The sequence below is a fragment of the Indicator indicator genome, chromosome 9 (genome assembly GCF_027791375.1).
Source record: "Indicator indicator isolate 239-I01 chromosome 9, UM_Iind_1.1, whole genome shotgun sequence".
NCBI lineage: Eukaryota > Metazoa > Chordata > Aves > Piciformes > Indicatoridae > Indicator > Indicator indicator.
Genome location: NC_072018.1, coordinates 3,588,755 through 3,607,193, shown reverse-complemented (window position 1 = coordinate 3,607,193; position 18,439 = coordinate 3,588,755). Strand labels below are relative to the sequence as shown.

Here is an 18,439-nt window from a genome sequence, read left to right as displayed (position 1 = left end):
GCACCAGCATAAAACAATTGAATTATATGAGCTGTATCTCAGTCAGGTTTTGTCTGGGATAAATGTAAATCCTTAACTCCTCACTTGCTGCTTTTGCAAACCAACCAAGCAACACAGGCATTTTAAGCAGAAAACAAATGTTTATATACCTAGTAATTGTCTGAGTGAACAGCCCCAAGAAATTCCAAGGCTTAAGGCACTCATACTTTAGGAACTCCACTAAATGGAATGACAAATACACATTTTGTAGTAGTTTGGAGCCAGTAGCCAATCTATAACAAATGTAAACCACTGGAAGGAGACAGAGAGCCACTCTGTAGGATCAGGAAATGCTCTGAGTACAACCTGTGTTGCATTAATGCTAGACGTGGTTACAATCTTCTACAAACAGAGATGGCTGAATCTGAACATTGATCAGCGTGTGTTGCCTTTCCCTTTCATCTTGTAATTGAAACAAAATATTGGGTTTAGGAAATAAGATTCTGGCAGAAACTTCCACCTAACATTTGGTAAATCAATTAGTCTATCAGTCGACTTCCCTCTCTGTATTTCCCAACCTGTGACACGTGAATACGGAGGTAGGAATGAGCTAAACATATGTCAAGTGTTCTGAGGTCCTTGTAGACACTTTGTGCACTGGAAATGCAAAGTATTATTTTATTTTGGAGTGCAGGTCCTGCTATTTCTCTGCTACCTCTCAGGCTGTTGCATTTCTAATTTTAAAATTTTATTTTACTTTAAAATGTCTTCCAAATTCCCTTTTATCTGAAGTGTGTAATTCTATATTCATACACGTAAAAAAGACCAAGATAAAATAATTTAGGTGGTGGTTTTTGAAAGTAAGAAATGGTTATGAAAAAAACAAAACAGTGAAATATTATTCCTTTTACCAACAGTGCATAATTCTGTATTTGTAGTAGTAAAAATGACCAAGATAAAATAATTCAGACTGTTTTTTGCATTTAAGAACTGGTTATGAAAAAAGCATCAGGGATACCATCTCCTGCCCCAGATATTCTATCTGTATATACATCCCACATACAGCTGAAGGGCTCTTAAAGAATCCCTGTTTGATGCTTTTATAAATACTCTGTTAGAAAAAAAATTGTATTGCTTTTGCAGACATTTTTGGTTAAAACTGAAAACCTAAACCTCTAAATCTCCTGAAGGAAAAGGAGATGACAAGATGTAAACAAGTAACTACTCGATCTTAAGATCTTTAGATATGCTTCCAACTGGGAGTAGGGGAAAAGACTCTTATTTGCATTTCATACTGATTTAATTAGAATAGACATAGTATAACACTTAGATGTAAATGAACATATTAACAAGAACCTCACTTTTGCAGTATTTTAAATTGCACTGAAGGCACAGAGAAGTGCTCTGAAGCCAAGTAAGGCCCCCAAACTTCTATTCCTGTTCCCTCTGTGAATACATTCTTCCACTTTCCCCAGCCGTGACCTTGTCCTTCTTCGTACTGGACGTGTTTTTCTCTTTCTCTAGAAACCCTGATGCTGAGTAAGCCAGCTCAGCACATTCCATTCAGGCAACCAACCATGACTTAATCAGCCACATGCACTCCTGCTAACCTACAGTTGAGAACTGGCCCTCTTCAACTACGCTGAAGGATTCCAGTGATCCTATCTTAATGTACCCTCGAGGGGATAGGCTGCAGGCTTTAGTTATAGTAAGCTTCAGATAAGATTGTGACCAGAAACAAGGAGAAAGAGGTCTTTGGCTAGTAATGCCAATGCTTTTGATGCAGATGCAGGCTTCTCTTTTAGCACTTTCCAGAAGTTAAATGTGTCAAATATAGGTCTTATCTTTGGAAGCCACAGATGTATTTACACAGTCTTCCACTCACTAAGCTCTTGCAGTGGGGAAATACTAATCCACTGCATTTTGAACCCAGATTTATTTGCTGAAATCTTGAGGACAAAATGTGGCAGTTACAACCTGTAATGCAATTAGAAACTAACCCTTACTGGAAGACTAGGTGAAGATGTGTCTGAGGATGGAGCCGCTCTTCTCAGTGGGGTCTAGTGACATGCAGTGACAGGACAAGGGGCAATGGACACAAACTTGAGCACAGGAGATTCCATATAAGGAAAAACGTTCTTCCCTTTGAGGGTGCCAGAACACTGGGATACAGGCTGCCCAGAGAAGGTTGTGGAGTCTCTGTCTCTGGAGACATTCCAAAGCCGCCTGGGCGCCTTCCTGTGCGATTTACTTTGGGTGAGCCTGCCTAGCTGGGAGCTTGGACTAGATCATCTTCACAGGTCACTTCCAACTCCTGCCATGCTGTGAACCTCAGCCAGATACAGCCCTTCCCCTGGGACACCTCCGTGTAAACGAGGCATCGCCGGCGCTCCCCCTCGAAAACCAGTTTGCGCCTCCCCTTTTTCCAGGAGTCAACTGGAGCGTTTGGGAACAGCCTGAGAGACGCGGCTGTTTCCCTTCTCCACCCGCACAGGGCTGACTGCCGGGCAGCAAGGTTTTCTGCCTTAAAAGAGCGGGCCCGATTTCTCTTCCGTAAGGACAGAAGCGACCGCCATCCCGGTGCCTGGCACGACAGCAGTACCACAGCTACCGGCGGCCGCTGTGACCTACGCTGCCTGCTCTGCTCCGCCCCGCGGCCCGCGCCCAGCGTCCTGGGAACTGACGTCACCGCCGCGCGCCGGCGCAGTCCCCGCCTCCTCGTACCTCTCCTGGCGGCGCGGCCTGTGGGGCTCGGCTGCCGGCCCGCAGGTAAGAGCCTGTTCTTCCCCTCTTTTGGGGATTCGCAGAGCCGGCGGGCCAGGGAGGATGGAGAGACAGGAACCTGGCTTGGGGTGAGGGGTGTCGTCCAGGCAGTCAGACTGCTGCTCCGGGTGCTTCTTAGGGCTTTTCAGAGGCGTTGAAAAAGGGGGAGCTGTGTTGTGGGAGGCAGGGTCTCTGGTAGCGGCTCACAAGTGCGTTGTGATGACCTTTTGGGGTTCCAGTCTGTTTAGAAGTGGAGGTGAGGCTGGCCGAAAAGATCAGTGTCAGACCCTAGCGATGTACTGTAAGCAGCAGTCCTGTGTCGGCCTTCAAGGGTACCTCCAGCTCCCTGAGAAAGTTTTGTAACCGAAAGCATTCGGTTCGGATGCTAAGAATCGCAGGATCACCGAATGGTTTGGATTGGAGAGGACCTCTAAAGGTTGTCTAGTTCACCCCCGCTGCAGGCAGTAGGGACATTTGCAACTAGAGCCGGTTGCTGACAGCCCCTTCCAACTTCACTTGGAATGTGTCCAGGAATGGGGCTTATACCACCTCTCTGGACAACCTGGGTCAGTGTCTCATCACTCTGTCTCTAAAAAAATGTCTTCCTTATCTGCTGTGTAAATCCATTTATCTTAAAAAAAAAAAAATCCTAGTTTAAAAAAGTCATTACCTCTTGGCCTGTCATAACAGGCCCAGCCTATCCCTGTCGTTCTTACAGGCCTCCTTTAAAATCCGGTTTTGCTGTGTGTGAAGAATCGCTACAGTGTTTAATTTTTCTCAAAGAGGTGCTAGAACAGGGGGTTTTGTCTCTAAATTGCTGGGAAGGCCTTGGTTTGCATGCATACCTACTTCACCTGGAATGCATGTGAGGCCAGAGAGCTGAACTAGGCCTCCAGGGGAGCTCTAAGTCCCTGTCCCAGAAGTGTGGATGCTCTTCTGAAACATTCTAGAACTGAGGGTGGAGTCATGTGTGATACTGATTTTGTTAGTAAGCATAAGCACAGTTGAATTCATGACTTGTGTAGCTGCCCATGAAAAAGAGGATTTTCAGCTGGAGTCATGCCTTGAGAAGGGTTGTACTCAGGAAGGCTATATTTGGGCAGTAAACAGTGTACATTCCTGTTAAAAGTGAGGAAAATAGTGTTGCAACTGTGAGAACTTGGTAGTTGTTGCAAGAAGAACATTCTTTTCAAATAGAAGATACAGCCTGCACATCCAGGTCATGACTAAAGTAGTTCACCACTCTTTTCCCCTGATGGAAAGGCAGGTGATAGTTAAAATTACTAAGCTCAGGTGCTTGTAATGAAGTTGATCTTGTCACCTTTCTCTGATGTTGCTGCAAGGGTGAAGATGTCCCCTTTCTTATGCTTTGTCATAGCTTTTCTGCAAGCTTAGTTGCTGCTAGCAACTTAGAAGGGGCTTTGCCTTGCAAATTACACTTCTGGTTATGCTAATTAAAAGGCCTCATTTCTGAGACAAAAATGGCAACACTTGATTGTAAAAATAAATCAAAATTGAAAGGTGTCTAGCTCATTTTGTGGTTAACAACGTAGAATAACACTTCCAAAGAGGAATACATGGATGTCACTAATTGAGTGGCAGGATGACTCTTGCTAAAGGATTCGGAAAGCACTTAACCTAAAGCTATAGCTCAGAGCATGGGAGGCTTGGAAGTGCTTGTTAGAATTCTTAGGCTTTCTTTCAGGCATGTAGTGCAGCAGTCACACAGACCTGACGCAGACCTTTCTGACAAATGCATTTCTCTCTGAAGTGGTTTAAGATTTTTGGAATCAAATCTTCATCTCCGTGCAGTTGATCTGCTTTTCATGTGGACTGCCTGCCTTTAGTGAAGTTGTTTGTTTGCTTTTAATGGCAGCAGTGGAAAATTGTAGGCTGTGTATGGGAATGGAATGGTGAGCTGAGAAATGATGAATTCCTTTAAACACATAAAGAGTACACTGGAATGGTGCTGGTCACTACAGCTCCTGGTTACAGAAGCAGGCACAGAGAGAAGAAAGAGAGGTGGTCGATTGAGGAGTAACAATGAGAGTGAAGCTTGATATTGTTAACTGTAGAGATGATGTCTAGGGATGTGATAACAGACTATGAAAGGTTTGAGGCTGCAGACTGTATTATCTTTGTCTGAGCTCTCTTTGTTCCCTGTAACTCTGGCTGGTCTTCATTCTTCATGCAGGCTTGCTTGTGGTGTAACACTACATTTAGTTATCTCTTTGTGTGACCGTGTTCCCCATGCATGCTGTTCTGTACAAACTCCATTTTGCTGTGCTAGGAAGTAGCTTGAATTCCTTTATATTGGCTTCTTCTGTTCTCTCTAGTTTTTTGTTGTCCCTTTTGTGTCAGGCTGTAGTTATTGCCATGTGTTATTTTCCTGTGCTAGGCTAGAGTGCACCTCTGTTCTCCATCTCGCAAGGTTTTATTTCATGTGTTCCAATCCCAGTGAAAACTCCACATCCTCAAATGAAGTAAGTTTTCCCTATTACTCCATCACTTCTGTGATTTTGCACATCCCTTTGCTGATAGTAGTTGGTCTTCTTTTTGTCAGGTCATCAGCTCTTAAATTCTATTCAGGGAAAAAGCCTTAAATTCTATTGAAGGGGAAAAAAAACAGATTCTCCCCCCATCAGTAAGGGTTGATGCTTGGAATACAATGCTTAGAACACAACATCCCACAGTTACTGTGCTATGTTCAACTGAAAAGTGGGTAAATATGCTCCTAATAGTTGAACAGATTTTTTTAGCACAGTCAGGTAATGAACAACCAAAAATAGATTGGGATTGCTGTTTTAAACAGCTAGAGAAAGACCCTGCATGCAGTGCAAATACAGGAAATTGAATTTTGATGAGAGGAAGGGCTTTGTCACATGTTACACAGAATGTTGTGGAACTAGTGTCTAAAGGAAACAAAGGAGGTCAACAGTTAAAAGGATTAAAATACTCCTTGGCTTTAATTCTGGATATTCATGGTGCTGATACCAATGGAGAGTGGCAGCAAATTTTAGAAGAGGTAGTTTAATCTTAGGGCATACAGGAACTGCAAGCAGATTTATTTCTCGTTCACTGCAGATTTGGTACGACAGAAGTGTTCAGTAGTGATTGCTGTCATTAACAAAACCCTACTCTGTCTGAACTGTTTTGTGCAAGCAGATGTTATTTTGCTGCACAAGAAGTTGTTGCTAGGTTCAGTGCAACCAAAAGTGGATGTTTTACAGACCAGTTTAGATGTACAAATTGACTACCATCACTTCAAAGTCCCATTCCTGAAGTGAGCTGTGGTAGCATAGTCTGAGTGACAGCTTTTATGAAAACCTCTCCCTAAGACATGTTCTGGACATACCTAAAGAAAGCTCAGTACTTACTGGTTATTGTTCCTACAGGTTGGAGCTGAACAAGAGCCAGGCTGTATTGGATTTGTTAGGAAGGGGAGATGACTATGCCATCAAACATGGAATGTAGGACAGCTCAGAGTAAAAATGTATGAATCATGCAGATTTAGAGTAGAGTTGGTTTGCTGGATATAGATGGAGCTGTAGTGAGTATGAGTTGTTTAAACTTAAGTGTAAGTGAGCCTCAAAAAATATTATTCCTTCTCTTTTAAGACAGATCAGAATAAACTTCTCCCAAGTAGCAAGTGACAGGATGAGTGGAAACAGCCTGAAATTGTGCCAGGGGATGTTTAGGGTTGGACATTAGGAAAAATTTCTGCTCTGAAAGGCTTGTCAAGCCCTGGAACAGGCTGCCCAGGGAAGTAATTGAATCACCCCTGGAGGAATTTAAAAGACATGCAGACGTGGTGCTGAAGGGCATGGTTTAGCAGCTGTCTTGGTAGTGTTGGGTTAATGGTTGGACTTCATGGTCTGAAAGGTCTTTTCCAGCCTCACAAGTCTGAAGTGAATTGCAATATTAAGCATAATGAAGGATGCTAGATTACTTTTGCCTTCTGTTTGCATGTTACAAAATGTTTCAGGCAGACCACTTTTATCCTGAACTGGCAGTTTTAATTCCACTTGAAGACTATGTGCACTAACACTGAGCAATCTTTAATTCTGTCTTTTTTGGGTTTCCTATTGCCGTGTTCATTCCAACCTAAACTATTCTGTGCTTTCATGTTGATAGCTGCATGGATGCATTGCTTTCACTGTTTATGTTCAGAATCTCTCGGAGGTACCCAGGGCCTAGTTAGAATCTGTCTCTATGACAGATACGATTTTCCTGTTGGGGTATGCAGGAAGGGAGGTATGTTCTTGCTTTTTAAACCAGCTGGCAATTATTTTCTAAGCCATGTGTTAAAGCACCATATATATTTAATGACAAGTCATAAAAGCTACCTGGAAATTGTCTGCAGTTTTCCTTCTTTTCCTTTACCTTTGTATGCCAGTCATGGGTGTGCTTTTCTTGCAAGGAGTCTACAGAGATCTTCTCATCATTCCACTGAAAGCTAAATGGGAAGATGGATGATTTTTGTATTCTACACAGTCACCCATGTTTTGTTTTCTTGTATTTAAACTTCCTTAATATAGCATTTAACTTGGTTGGATCTTAGAGCAATAGCCACGTTAGCACAATGGTAAACTGCTTCTGTCTGTCAGCTGTTTTAGTCTTTTTTTATGCAGTCTGCAGAAGATGTCATCTTTGCCTTGCTTTCTTCTTTTCATATTTGTGTCTTTTCTGTGGTTGATAATGTCTGATACTTTCCTCCCTTCCCTTTTTGGCAGGTTGAATGTATTACTTGCCGTAGTTTATATTCTGTTGGCTGGAGAGAAAACAAGGTGTTTCTTGTTTCCTAAGCAGAAGTTAACGTAAGTGTAGTCATGTTTCTGGGGAGGGGAAAAAAATGTTCAGAATTTTTCAAGAATTTGAGAATGTTCAGAGATTTTGCCACCCACAGAAATTAATTTTATACAATAGTTTTTGATCAGAATAATCAATGAGTGAGCTTTCTGATGACAATAGTTTACTTCTGTGATGTGAAGTCCTTTTCTTTCTCAAATAGCTTTCTCTTTGGTACTGTCTTCCAATAAACTACATGGCAGTGTTGGAAGCTTAGGGTTAAAAAGGGAAAGTTGCTTCTGATAGATTGGTATTATGAAGTCATACCACATTTTTCATCACTGTCTGTTTACTTCGGGGTCCTTAGGGCAGGCTTTGTCTCTTCTATTTTATGCTTATGGGTTGTGAAATTTGGTTTGCGTTCTCAAAATTAAAGATCATATGGAGTATTACCATCATGCACACAACCATAGATTGTGTTCTGCATCAGTATGAGCTGGCAACGTGCTCTGGCAGCCCAGAAGCCAACTGTGTCCTGGCCTGCATCAGAAAAAGTGTGACCAGCAGGATGAGGGAGGTGATTCTGCTCTGCTCTGCTCTTCTGAGACCCCACCTGGAGTAATGTGGTCAGTTCTAGGGCCCCCAGCATAAGAGGGACATGGTAATGATAGGACTAGGGGGAATAGAACAAAAATAGAAATGGGTAGATTCAGATTGGATGTGAGGAAGAGGTTCTTCACCATGAGGGAGGTGAGACACTGGAACAGGTTGTCCAGGGAGGTGGTAGAAGCCTCATCCCTAGAGGTTTTTGCAGCCAGGCTGGATGTGGCTGTGAGCAACCTGATCTAGTGTGAGGTGTCCCTGCCCATGGCAGGGGGGTTGGAACTAGATGATCCTTGAGGTCCCTTCCAATCCTAACAATTTTATGATTCTATGCAATTGCTGGAGCAGGTCCAGAGGAGGGCCACAAAGATGATCAAAGGGCTGTAGCACCACCCCTGTGGGGACAGGCTGTGGGAATTGGGTCTGTACAGCCTGGAGAATGTTCTGGGGAGACCTTATAGCAGCATTCCAGTACTTGAAGGGGCCTATAAAAAAGCCAGGAATTGACTTTTTGCAAGGGCTTGTAGTGATAGGATGAGTGGAGATGGATTTAAGCTGGAAAAGTGTAGATTTAGAGTGGATATTAGAAAGAAACTCTTCCCAGTGAGGGTGGTGAGACACTGGCACAGGTTGCCCAGGGAGGTTGTGGGTGACCCCTCCCTGGAGGTGCTCAAGGCCAGGATGGATGAGGCCTTGAGCAACCTGGTCTGGTGGAAGGTGTCCTTGCCCATGGCAAGGGTTTTGGAACTAGATGATCTTTAAGGTCCCTTCCAACCCAAAGAATTCTGTGAATCTATGAATAATGTTACTACTTCGTCATCAAAATGCCACCATCCTTATTTCCCTTAGGCTTTCCTATTTTTCACATGTTCACTCAGCAAGTATTTTCCTAACTTCTCTGACTATTTTTACTGTCCTTATTTTTTTTCCTCTGTGTCAAACAAAATTTGGTAGAAGGTCAGCAAATTCAACATTGAAACTGTGTGGTAAACGTTGACTTCAGGAACTGAATTAAATTTGTAACTGTTCAGAATATATAGAGATGCACTTGTAAACTGTGAGGTAAATTTTGTCTGTGGTTTAGTAACTGTTGAGTGCAGTGTAGCCTTTGGGTGTGTTTAGAGAATCACTGATGTGGTCTTGGTTCCTCCTGTCCTTGGCCTTGTCATTCTGCAGGTGTGACTTTGCAGTCTGTGTGTTGATTTTGGCAGAAACCATGTTGGGGAGTTTCCGGTGTACATGTTTTGTAATGTAGTGTGAGTTTGCTCTTGTTGATTTAATGTTACCAAAACTATTTTAGGCTGTTGACTGCTGCCTTATTGCTGGCATGTGCCAACACTGTAACATATCCTGCTTAGAGATTAGTAATGCTGAAACAACAGTCTAATGAGAGGTCCCTCCACAGCAGGAGCAGGAACTTGCTAGTTCCTGTTAAAACGGTCAGAAAACCCAAGTTCAACAAATTCTTCCTCCTCCTGGGGCAGAAGGAGCAGACTTATCAATGAAGAGTACTGTATGTGGGCTAATGGGCAGCCTCCATCCATTGAAGGATGATGCATTTCTTTTTTTTTTCCTCTTTCCTTGCTAATTGACAATGTCAAGGAAATACTTGGTCATATGAGGGGAACTTTAGGGTTTTTTTCCTGGTTCATGAGGCAACAATCATAGAAAAATATGTTTTGGACTGTCTCTGTTATCTTTCCATCTTGCCATTTTTTCTCTGTCTTGTTCTTTTGGTCTAGCTTGGGATATTAGAAAGAATATCATATATACTCTAGTGGCTGCTTATCCTTGCAAATGCCATAAAATAGATGAAATTAGTTTTTACTGATAACATATTCCTGCTGTGGGGTTTTGGTGTTTTTGTTTGTTTGTTTTTGGTTTTGGTTTTTTTTTTTTAATTTTATTTATTCCTGCAGTTGCTGTTGCTGGATGCTCTGATAAAGGGAGAGAGAAAAGTTGGAATTTATCCCTATGTTCATGCCTGTCCATCAAATTAAGACCATAGTACATTAAGTTGTCATGATGGTAAGCTCCATAGGTGATTGTTAGATTGGATTACACCTCTCTCCCTGCATGTGTAAGGATAGTAAGTATGTATGGACAGACACCTTCTAACCAAGCTTAACTCTGCTAACAGCTGGGAAAATGTAGTTTCTTCTGTAGCTTTGAGTATTTTCTGTGCTGTATTATGTGACTAAAAGTTAACAACAAACGTGGATTCTGAATTCTTTTAATCAGCCTAAGAAGGGTGATTATAATGCAAGTGGCCAGGACAGAACCAAACACAAAAAATGCTATCCTAAATGGCAAAAATAATTGTATTGCTGCTTGGGGTTTTTGGGGGCAATATTGTAAGTCCATTTCAGCTTTCTTCTGGGGGCAATATCATGTGGGTTCAGCTATGTTTTTTTGCTTAGGTGTGCTGCAGCTGACTGGAATAGTAGTTAAGTGTGTGAGTTGCATGCTGGGGTGGGGAGGGGACCTTCAGTGTCATTGTTAGCATTGTGATTCTGTACTCAATCTGAAAACCAGCTCAGGATGAAAAGTCATGCAGCTGAGCAGGATTATAATACTGAACTGTGCAAACAGCAGTGGTGAAACTGGGCCTGTTAACTGGCTGATATTTCTGAAATCACACTGGTGCAGTTAAAACTGGAGTTGCAGACAAGCTTGAGTAGCTCCAGACTGTTTTTCCTCCCAGTCTTCCCCCTGTTTGACCTCCAGGAGACAATATAAATAAAAAGAAACTTCTCTCACACATACCTTGTTCTTGCCAGGAAAAGGGAAAGATCAAATCGTTATCTAAAACAAACTCCAGTGATGTGACAGCTGTTTGCTGTTTCCTTGCTGTTTGCACTTGGTGTTTGTAGATAAAGTGCAGTTTCTACAATTTATGTGCCCCTGCTCTGTACACAGCAGCTGGGTAGTGGGATTATCAGATCTTAAGTAGGAAGGACTGCAGGGATCCAGATGCTCCCACTGTTCTAGATGCAGCTCACCAAATGAGCAGGAAAGTCACAGAATCACAGAATGGTAGGGAGTAGAAGAGAAGGGATCCAGAGATCAGAGTCCAACCCCCCTGCCAAAGGAGATTCACCTAGAGCAGGTTACACAGGAACATGTCCAGGTGGGCTTTCAATGCCTCCAGAGATGGAGACTCTACCACGTCTCTGAGCATCCTGCTCAGTGCTCCACCACCCTTAAATAAGAGTTCCTCCTCAAGTTTAGATGGAACTTTTTATGTTCAAGTTTGTGCCCCTTACCCCTTGCCCTGTTACTGAGTGCCACTGAAAAAAAGCCTGGCCCCATCCTCCTGACACCCACCCTTTAGATATTTATAAGCATTTATGAAATCCCTCAGTCTTCTCTTTTCCAGACTAAAAAGACTTAACTCTCTCAGTCTCCTCATAAGGGAGATGTTCTAGTCCCCTAATTATCTTTGTAGCCCTTTTCTGTACCTTCTCCAGCAAGTCGCTGTCCTTGAACTGGGGAACCCAGAAGTGGACATAGTGTTTCAGAGGTGATTTTACCAGTAAGATCCAGATCAGTGGATCTTACCAAAACTTACAAAATGATTTATTTTTTCCTCTTCTTTCCTTATAACATTCCAAATGTTGTTGCTCAGTCAGTAGAAGGTTGTAGAAAATAAGCTAGCTGTCAGTACCATTAAGTCCCCAAGATTGATGGTGATGTATGATTTGAGAGGAATTAAAGAATACTGGTTGTAAGGCAGCAGCCAGATGGCTTGGCAATAGCCATGCCATGTTACCATGAATGCTGGATCAAAAAAAGAGTGCTTTGGGTTTTTTTGTTTCTCAGAGTTGCTGTGCATAGATGTGTCTACAAGATTTCCAGAGTATTCTGAAATCTCCAAACCAACTCAGCTTTGTTGCTAGTAGAGTTATATCACAGACTGTAATATCCCATAGAGAATTCAGGAAAACTGGATGCAGGGCTCACACAAAGGATTTCTTGGACCAACCCTTAAATTTAGCACTGGAAGGTGTAACTGAGCCTGACTTAAATGGTGCTGTATGACTGCTCTAAAGCTGAATCTAAAGCTGAAGTAATGTCTGGGTTTTTTTTCTTTTTTTAGTGTCCTGCCTGTTACTTGGTGTAGCTCTTTATATGCTGTGATTTATGGAGCACTTCTTTTAAACAAGCAAATAATTTCTTTCTATCACAGACCATAAAAGCTAAATACTGGTTTGGGACTGTTAGGAGGGTAGCTACTTATAGCTGTGTCATTTGTAACACTCCTTTATGCCATTTTGCACAGCAGTTAGGAGACACCTCGGAAACTACAGGACCTTTAGCTGTGTCACTGTTGACATAACCTGCCAGAGCTCTTCAGAAGTAGGCATTTCTTATGTTTGATGAGTGAATGCTAGTGCTTTGTATCATAAAATTCAGTCTTTTGACTCTGTAGGGCCTTAATGGAGAAGGATGATTAGTTTTGTTTCCTTTTTCCAGATGGAAATGTCAGAAGATGACACTAACACGGAAGAATACCCCACTGAGATTCATGATTATCTTGCAGCCTTTGAAAAATCTCTTGGGTCTGTAGATGAGATGTTGAAGACAATGATGTCAGTTCCCAGGAGTGAGCTTCTCCAAAAGGTAAATAATCTGGCTTTTGATAGCTCTTTTGTTATTAACACAAGAATCCTTGGAAACCCAAACAGAAATAAAAGAGCATACAGAGAAGTAACAACTATGACACTTCCTACATTTGATACCTGAATATGTTAAATTCTTACTTTTCCAAAGTATCCAGATGATTTTACAAATGAAACAATTAAAGACATGTTCTGTCAAGCTGAAAAGTCATGATTTTACCAGTGAGTCATTTAGGTAGAGGACATTCTAGCTTATTCCTGACTTTCCTTGAAGTGCCTGCTGGGTGCTCTTTCATCACAGGGAGGTCATTCACATTTTTGAGACCTTTTCATGACAGACTAAATGGAACTGGGTATGCCCAGAAGGAAGTGAAGGTGAATTGACGGTGGTGAAAATTGATCTGATTCTAGAAGTCTAGACTTGCAGAACCTGGCACTTGTGTCCTCTAGGTATGTTATGAAGCATAAGTCTGTAAAATGTGGGCTTTTTTTCAGGGCTTAAAGGCAAAGCAGGGTACTGCCCAAAGACTTCATACAAGCCCCTCTGTCTTTTGGCATTGAAAGCCTAACACAAAATTTCTTTCTGTAGGGCAAGAAAAAGCCAGCACTTCAGGGAACTTCTTCATCCTCTGAGGATTCTAACACAAATAAATTACAAAGAAAACAGTCTTGACAACACTGATCTTTTGACAGTATCCATGCTAGAACTAGTGAGCTGTACAATGATGTTATCAGTGTTTCTGGAAATGCTATAGGACTGAAATAATAAATTGACTTTGACAGCCAAGGGAAAAAAAACCTCATTACCTTTATTCCTCTTTTGCATTACAGCCCTAAGTATTCCAGAATGCATTGAACAGAGTCTGCCATGTGTGGTGTAAATACTCATTGACTGTCTGCAGCCACTATAGTCACATTTGAGCTTCAGCTTGGCTTTTGGGGTTTTTTACCCCTTGGTAGCAACAACTATTTTGAATTAAGTTTCTGTGGAAAAATAGGGACTTATTTCTGATTATGGGGAAAGTAGTCTAAGAGCTACAGGCCAAGAGATTGTTGCGCTTTTGGCCATCTGTGACTGCAGCATTTAACATCAGGCTGGAAAAACGATGTTAATACTTTCAGAGGAGAGTGGTTCTGTGATGGCACAGAAATGGGCATAGTCTCAATCTACTTGTGGTGCAAAAGTGGACTCATTCAGTGTGTATTCTGAATGCATTTACCATTGTAAAACGTGCATATTACCATTGTAATATGTGCACAAATGTTCAAACGTGTGTTTGTTTTTCATTCTAGTTAGACCCTCTTGAGCAAGCAAAGCTAGATTTGGTTTCGGTGTACACATTGAATTCAATGTTCTGGGGTAAGTCTGTGGTAGGAGGAACGAGTAGTACTTATGATTGCTATTAAGCACCTTCTAGACAGCTGCAAAATAATCAGACTTCGTGCTAAATAATTAGAAACTTGTAATTACCCCGAGGACACAAATTACTGCCATCCATGGGGTAAACGGTGTTTAAACCCCAAATCAGAAATGGGTATTCTCAAAATCTGACTCTCAATGTGCATGAGGATGTTTTTTCATGACAACATTTTGTGTCCTTTTAAGGACAGAAAGTTTAACCATGTTAAGTTTATTGGGTTGGGTTTGTTTTGATGGTAATAGTTTGTCAGATTCTTAACACAGTTAACTCCAATTCATATTAATGGTTTTATGTGGAAGGGTCCTCAGTCACGACAGCCTTCAGTTTCAAAAAACAACCCATGTTTTTTTTTTTTATTCTAGTATACTTGGTTACTCAGGGAATCAATCCAAAGGAACATCCAGTGAAACAAGAATTGGTAAGATTTCTTTTGCTGCATACACTGCGATATTTTACTTGTCCAGGACGGTTAACTCACACTGAAGTAAAAAAATGTTTATGTCTATGTTTAGAATTGCTATGTTGTCATACTAGTATGCGTATGGTATTTGGTGTTAAATAACTGTTCATATGCCCTGGTGGGCTCTTAAAACTAAAATAGTTCTATTTTTAGTTCCAAAAAGTACTGTTTAAAGCAAAGTTGTAGTCTTCGGAAATTAGAAAAGAAGAAAATGAATAGTGTCATCTTTTTTTTTTTCTCCTCCTTTGAGAACTGGATTCTGAACAGAGCAGCTTTTCACTTTTATCTGTTAAATGAAAAAATGTTACATGTCTGATAATAATTTATAAGTTCCACTATGACTTTTTTTTATTATAAATACGTGGAATCATGTTAAACTCCGAGGCTGCTTTTCGTTACTTTGGTATGACTCTGGAAGCATAACGCAGTTGATTTACTTGCGAAGACAAGAAAGAGCTCCCCTCCCCCTTCCAAGACCTCCATTAATTCATTTTCTCAGCAGTAAAGAATCCAGTTCAGCAACAAAGCTAAAAGCTTTTTTGGCACCAGTTGTATGTGTATTGTCCAGTAATTTTGCATTAGTGACATATTTACAACCTATAATAAATCTTCTGGGTTTGTCTTTATATTCCATTTAGATGCATGACTACAGTCTAGAAGGCCCAGCTATCTTGAAAGTTCTGCTGACTGAAAAAAATCAAATCATTTAGCCTGAAGGGGAAAAAAAAAAAAAAAGAAATCAAAACTTACAGTTACCCCTTTTAATTCCTGTATAAATGAAAATATTACATCAGGGCAATAGGGAAATACTTAGCTTAAATGTAATCCTTACATAACCAGCAGAAGATAGGACTGAAAAAATGTGGCAAAGCTAGCTTGAATAATAAGAATGCTTCTATTTTTAATATCAGTGGTCTAGGCTGGATCATATTAAAAAAATGGATCAGTTAATATTTCATGAGCTTTCAGTCAATTTCTTGTTCCTTCTATGTTATGTAGTGTCTGAATATTGTGTTAATTTAGTGATACTAAAAAAAATTCTGCTGTGGATATTTTATGCTGGTATTTTACTTCACAGTTGCCAGTCATTTTAACTCTGAAGAATGATCAAATTGTCACAGCCTAGGTTCTTAGTCAATTCTCCTTCCCTTTTACAAGTATCAAGGTGAATAAATGCACATTCCTTCATTCCTTCCTTCCAAGAGTGTTGTGATTGTTCTTATTCATGTGGAAAGGGAGTGAAAAAAGACTATTCTGCCACAATTGCTTTGTTTTTAGAGTTGTTTTCCTTGTGTATGTACAGGGAATACAAGAGTGTTTTATTAAAACTTAGATTCAAGCTATTTGAGTTAATTCCTTTTGTCACATTGGCACTTGTCAGCTATTTTCCACAAGCTGATAGATGTGGGTTTGCCATCTGTTCTCATTAGCCATCTCAGTCACCAAAGAAATATGACAGTCTATCATGGTTTCAGACCTTGTAAAGCTCTCCTCATTAAAGCTATGTTTTTGATACAGAAAAAGAGGCCAAAGTCTCAGCAAATCAATTGCTTAGAATCCTGCAGAACTGAAGATCAGTTCTGTAATGCAGGTCTTGTAACTTACGTTCCAGACTCAAACAGCTGTCAGTGGCTATGTGAGAAACGTGTGGGTTGCATAACATTTTTTGAGTTAGGGGTATCCATAAATGTTCTGTTAATCCACATTTATTATTCCTATATATATTTTCATTAAGTTTTCATTCCAGTAACACCTAAAGGCCCCGGAGTTGGAGGCCTTATTAGGCTAAATGTGTAGACATGAAATCTGTTAACCAAACTTTCATGTATTTTACAGAATTACTGTAAGTATCCTCTCTAGTCAGGGAAGAGAAGCAGGCACATAACAGAGGGTGGTTCCTCCATCTTAGAAGGGTTTGGTTACCCTCTCAGAATAATTTTCTTTGATTGCAGAAGTAGATGAAGATGAGTAGGCACATAAATGATGTTGTTAAACTGGGAAGGTGTATTTAGGTGGGGCTGAAGCTAAGCCGTGCTTTGTTCCAAAACCCCTTAGGCACTGAATGAATATGGTAGGCTAAGATGGCAAGGCAGTATCTCCTTGCTTTATGGAATGGCAGTGGAAATAAGCTTTTTTAATTTACATCATAGAAAGAACTTTGGTGTAGCTGGAAATTCATCAAGCTGCCTTAAATAGGCTCTCTAATAAGCTTCCTTGACCATTTCAGGATCTTAACCACAACTTCTCTGTAGCCACATGTGTAACACTTGTGAAGTCTTTGATTTTGTGTAAGATGCTTTTGGCTTTGATTGTACATGCTGAATTGTAATTTTGGGGGGGGGGGGGTGGTGCAGTAGTCAGGTAGAACAATTCATCTGTAAGTATGGGAAATAGCTAAATATTACTTTGCCATCTTTGTGCAGGCCAAACTCCAAACTGAATCCAGGGTTTTGTTTTCTAACTTTGCTTGCAAGAACAATTCTTGTCTTACTGTAGATTAGATTAGAGTCTTCGTCTCTGTAGACTTCATGTTCCTAAGACAGTGGATGTCATGCAGATATTAGTATGGTAGGCACCTGTGGTGGAAGATTAGTTAAAGGGGAAGGCTCAAGTTAGTTAAGAGCCTGGTATTTATATTTAAATGATGGTATTTTTCTAGTTATTACAGAAATGCATGGTGTGGAGGGCTTCTACTCATTGATTTTATTGTAACAGCAGTCTTGGGAGAATGGTGTGAAATATAATTTTTTTTTTTTTTCATTCTTCTTTTATTCCTGTTTTCTCCTCAGGAGAGAGTAAGAACCTACATGAACAAGGTCAAAGAAATAGCAGACAAGAAAAAGGCATCCAAACTCAATAAAGGAGCTGCTTCTAGATTTGTAAGAAATGCACTCTGGGAACCAAGTGCTGAAAACGAACATACCTCCAAAACCCCTGCTAAAGGGAAAAAGAGAAAGATGGACTAAAGGGGACTTTGTTTCCCCTCATGTAAAAGTGAGACACCTAGAACTGATTTTGAAATGTTTTGTATACTGAACGGATCTTGCAAAGGTGTTGTATTGCAACACCTTGATGAAAGTATATTTAAGGATGTTGACAGGGTTTCATTTTGCCCAGAACACTGAGGTGTGTGTCTGTCATCTGATATGAGAGAAGGCACATTTCAGTGTTCAAATGGCAGTGACTTGACATACACTTAATGGTAATAGATACAAGTGATACTTTGCTCATAATGCCTAAGAATCCCCTTTTCTCTTTTTTTAACACCTGAATGATTTACACTTTTTTTTATATGTCTTTATTCCCATGAGTATTAAAAAGTCTAAACCAGTGCTATCCAGTCTGTGGTGTTTGTAAAAGAGCCATGTTTGCTTTCTCATTACATCACTGTATGAAATGCTGTATTTGTATTTTTGTGAGGTTTATTTACTGTGTTAAACTGTTTCCTTTTCAGCCTCTGAACTTGAACATATGCCATATCTCCTTACTTCTGTTGCCTCTGAGAAAGCTGAACGTCAAGGGCCACAAGCAGGCAGCTTGGTTTCCATTCTCAGCCACCTTGTTTGGTCAATCGAAAAACCAGATTATCCCCAAGGGAATATTTGTAGTGTCCGAATTATGGAGCAGGCTGGGGACAGCTCTTAGCAAATAGCTTGGAATTTTGGCTGCTGACACTGTGAGAAAGAGAAGTGTGCTCAGAGGTGGTAGGAGTGATGTGATGTGATACAGAGAGCAGCCCTGCGGAAAAGGATTTGGGGGTACTGGTGGATGAGAACCTGGATATGAGCCAACAATGTCCACTT

At 40.9% G+C, this 18,439-nt stretch overlaps 1 protein-coding gene across 2 annotated transcripts; it reads left to right on the top strand.

Annotated features, from left to right (window-relative positions):
* The first annotated feature begins 2,704 nt into the window (after positions 1–2,704).
* Positions 2,705–17,900, top strand: C1D (C1D nuclear receptor corepressor). 2 transcript variants are annotated; one of them, XM_054383647.1, is made up of 5 exons: positions 2,705–2,748; positions 12,610–12,756; positions 14,049–14,115; positions 14,539–14,594; positions 17,426–17,900. In XM_054383647.1, exons 2-5 carry the CDS (start codon positions 12,610–12,612, stop codon positions 17,600–17,602), a joined length of 447 nt encoding a protein of 148 aa, XP_054239622.1. In that variant the 5' UTR covers positions 2,705–2,748; the 3' UTR covers positions 17,603–17,900. The 2 variants fall into 2 exon arrangements, with proteins under 2 accessions (XP_054239622.1, XP_054239623.1); XM_054383648.1 differs by lacking the exon at positions 2,705–2,748 and adding an exon at positions 7,526–7,559.
* The last annotated feature ends 539 nt before the right edge of the window (positions 17,901–18,439 follow it).

Bases quoted from the DNA above. Each gene is read 5' to 3' on its own strand.
- C1D (XM_054383647.1), top strand. From the start codon at position 12,610: ATGGAAATGTCAGAAGATGACACTAACACGGAAGAATACCCCACTGAG. The intron at 14,116-14,538 runs GTAAGTCTGTGG...TTTTTATTCTAG, and splicing joins ATTGAATTCAATGTTCTGGG to TATACTTGGTTACTCAGGGA. The intron at 14,595-17,425 runs GTAAGATTTCTT...TTTTCTCCTCAG, and splicing joins ATCCAGTGAAACAAGAATTG to GAGAGAGTAAGAACCTACAT.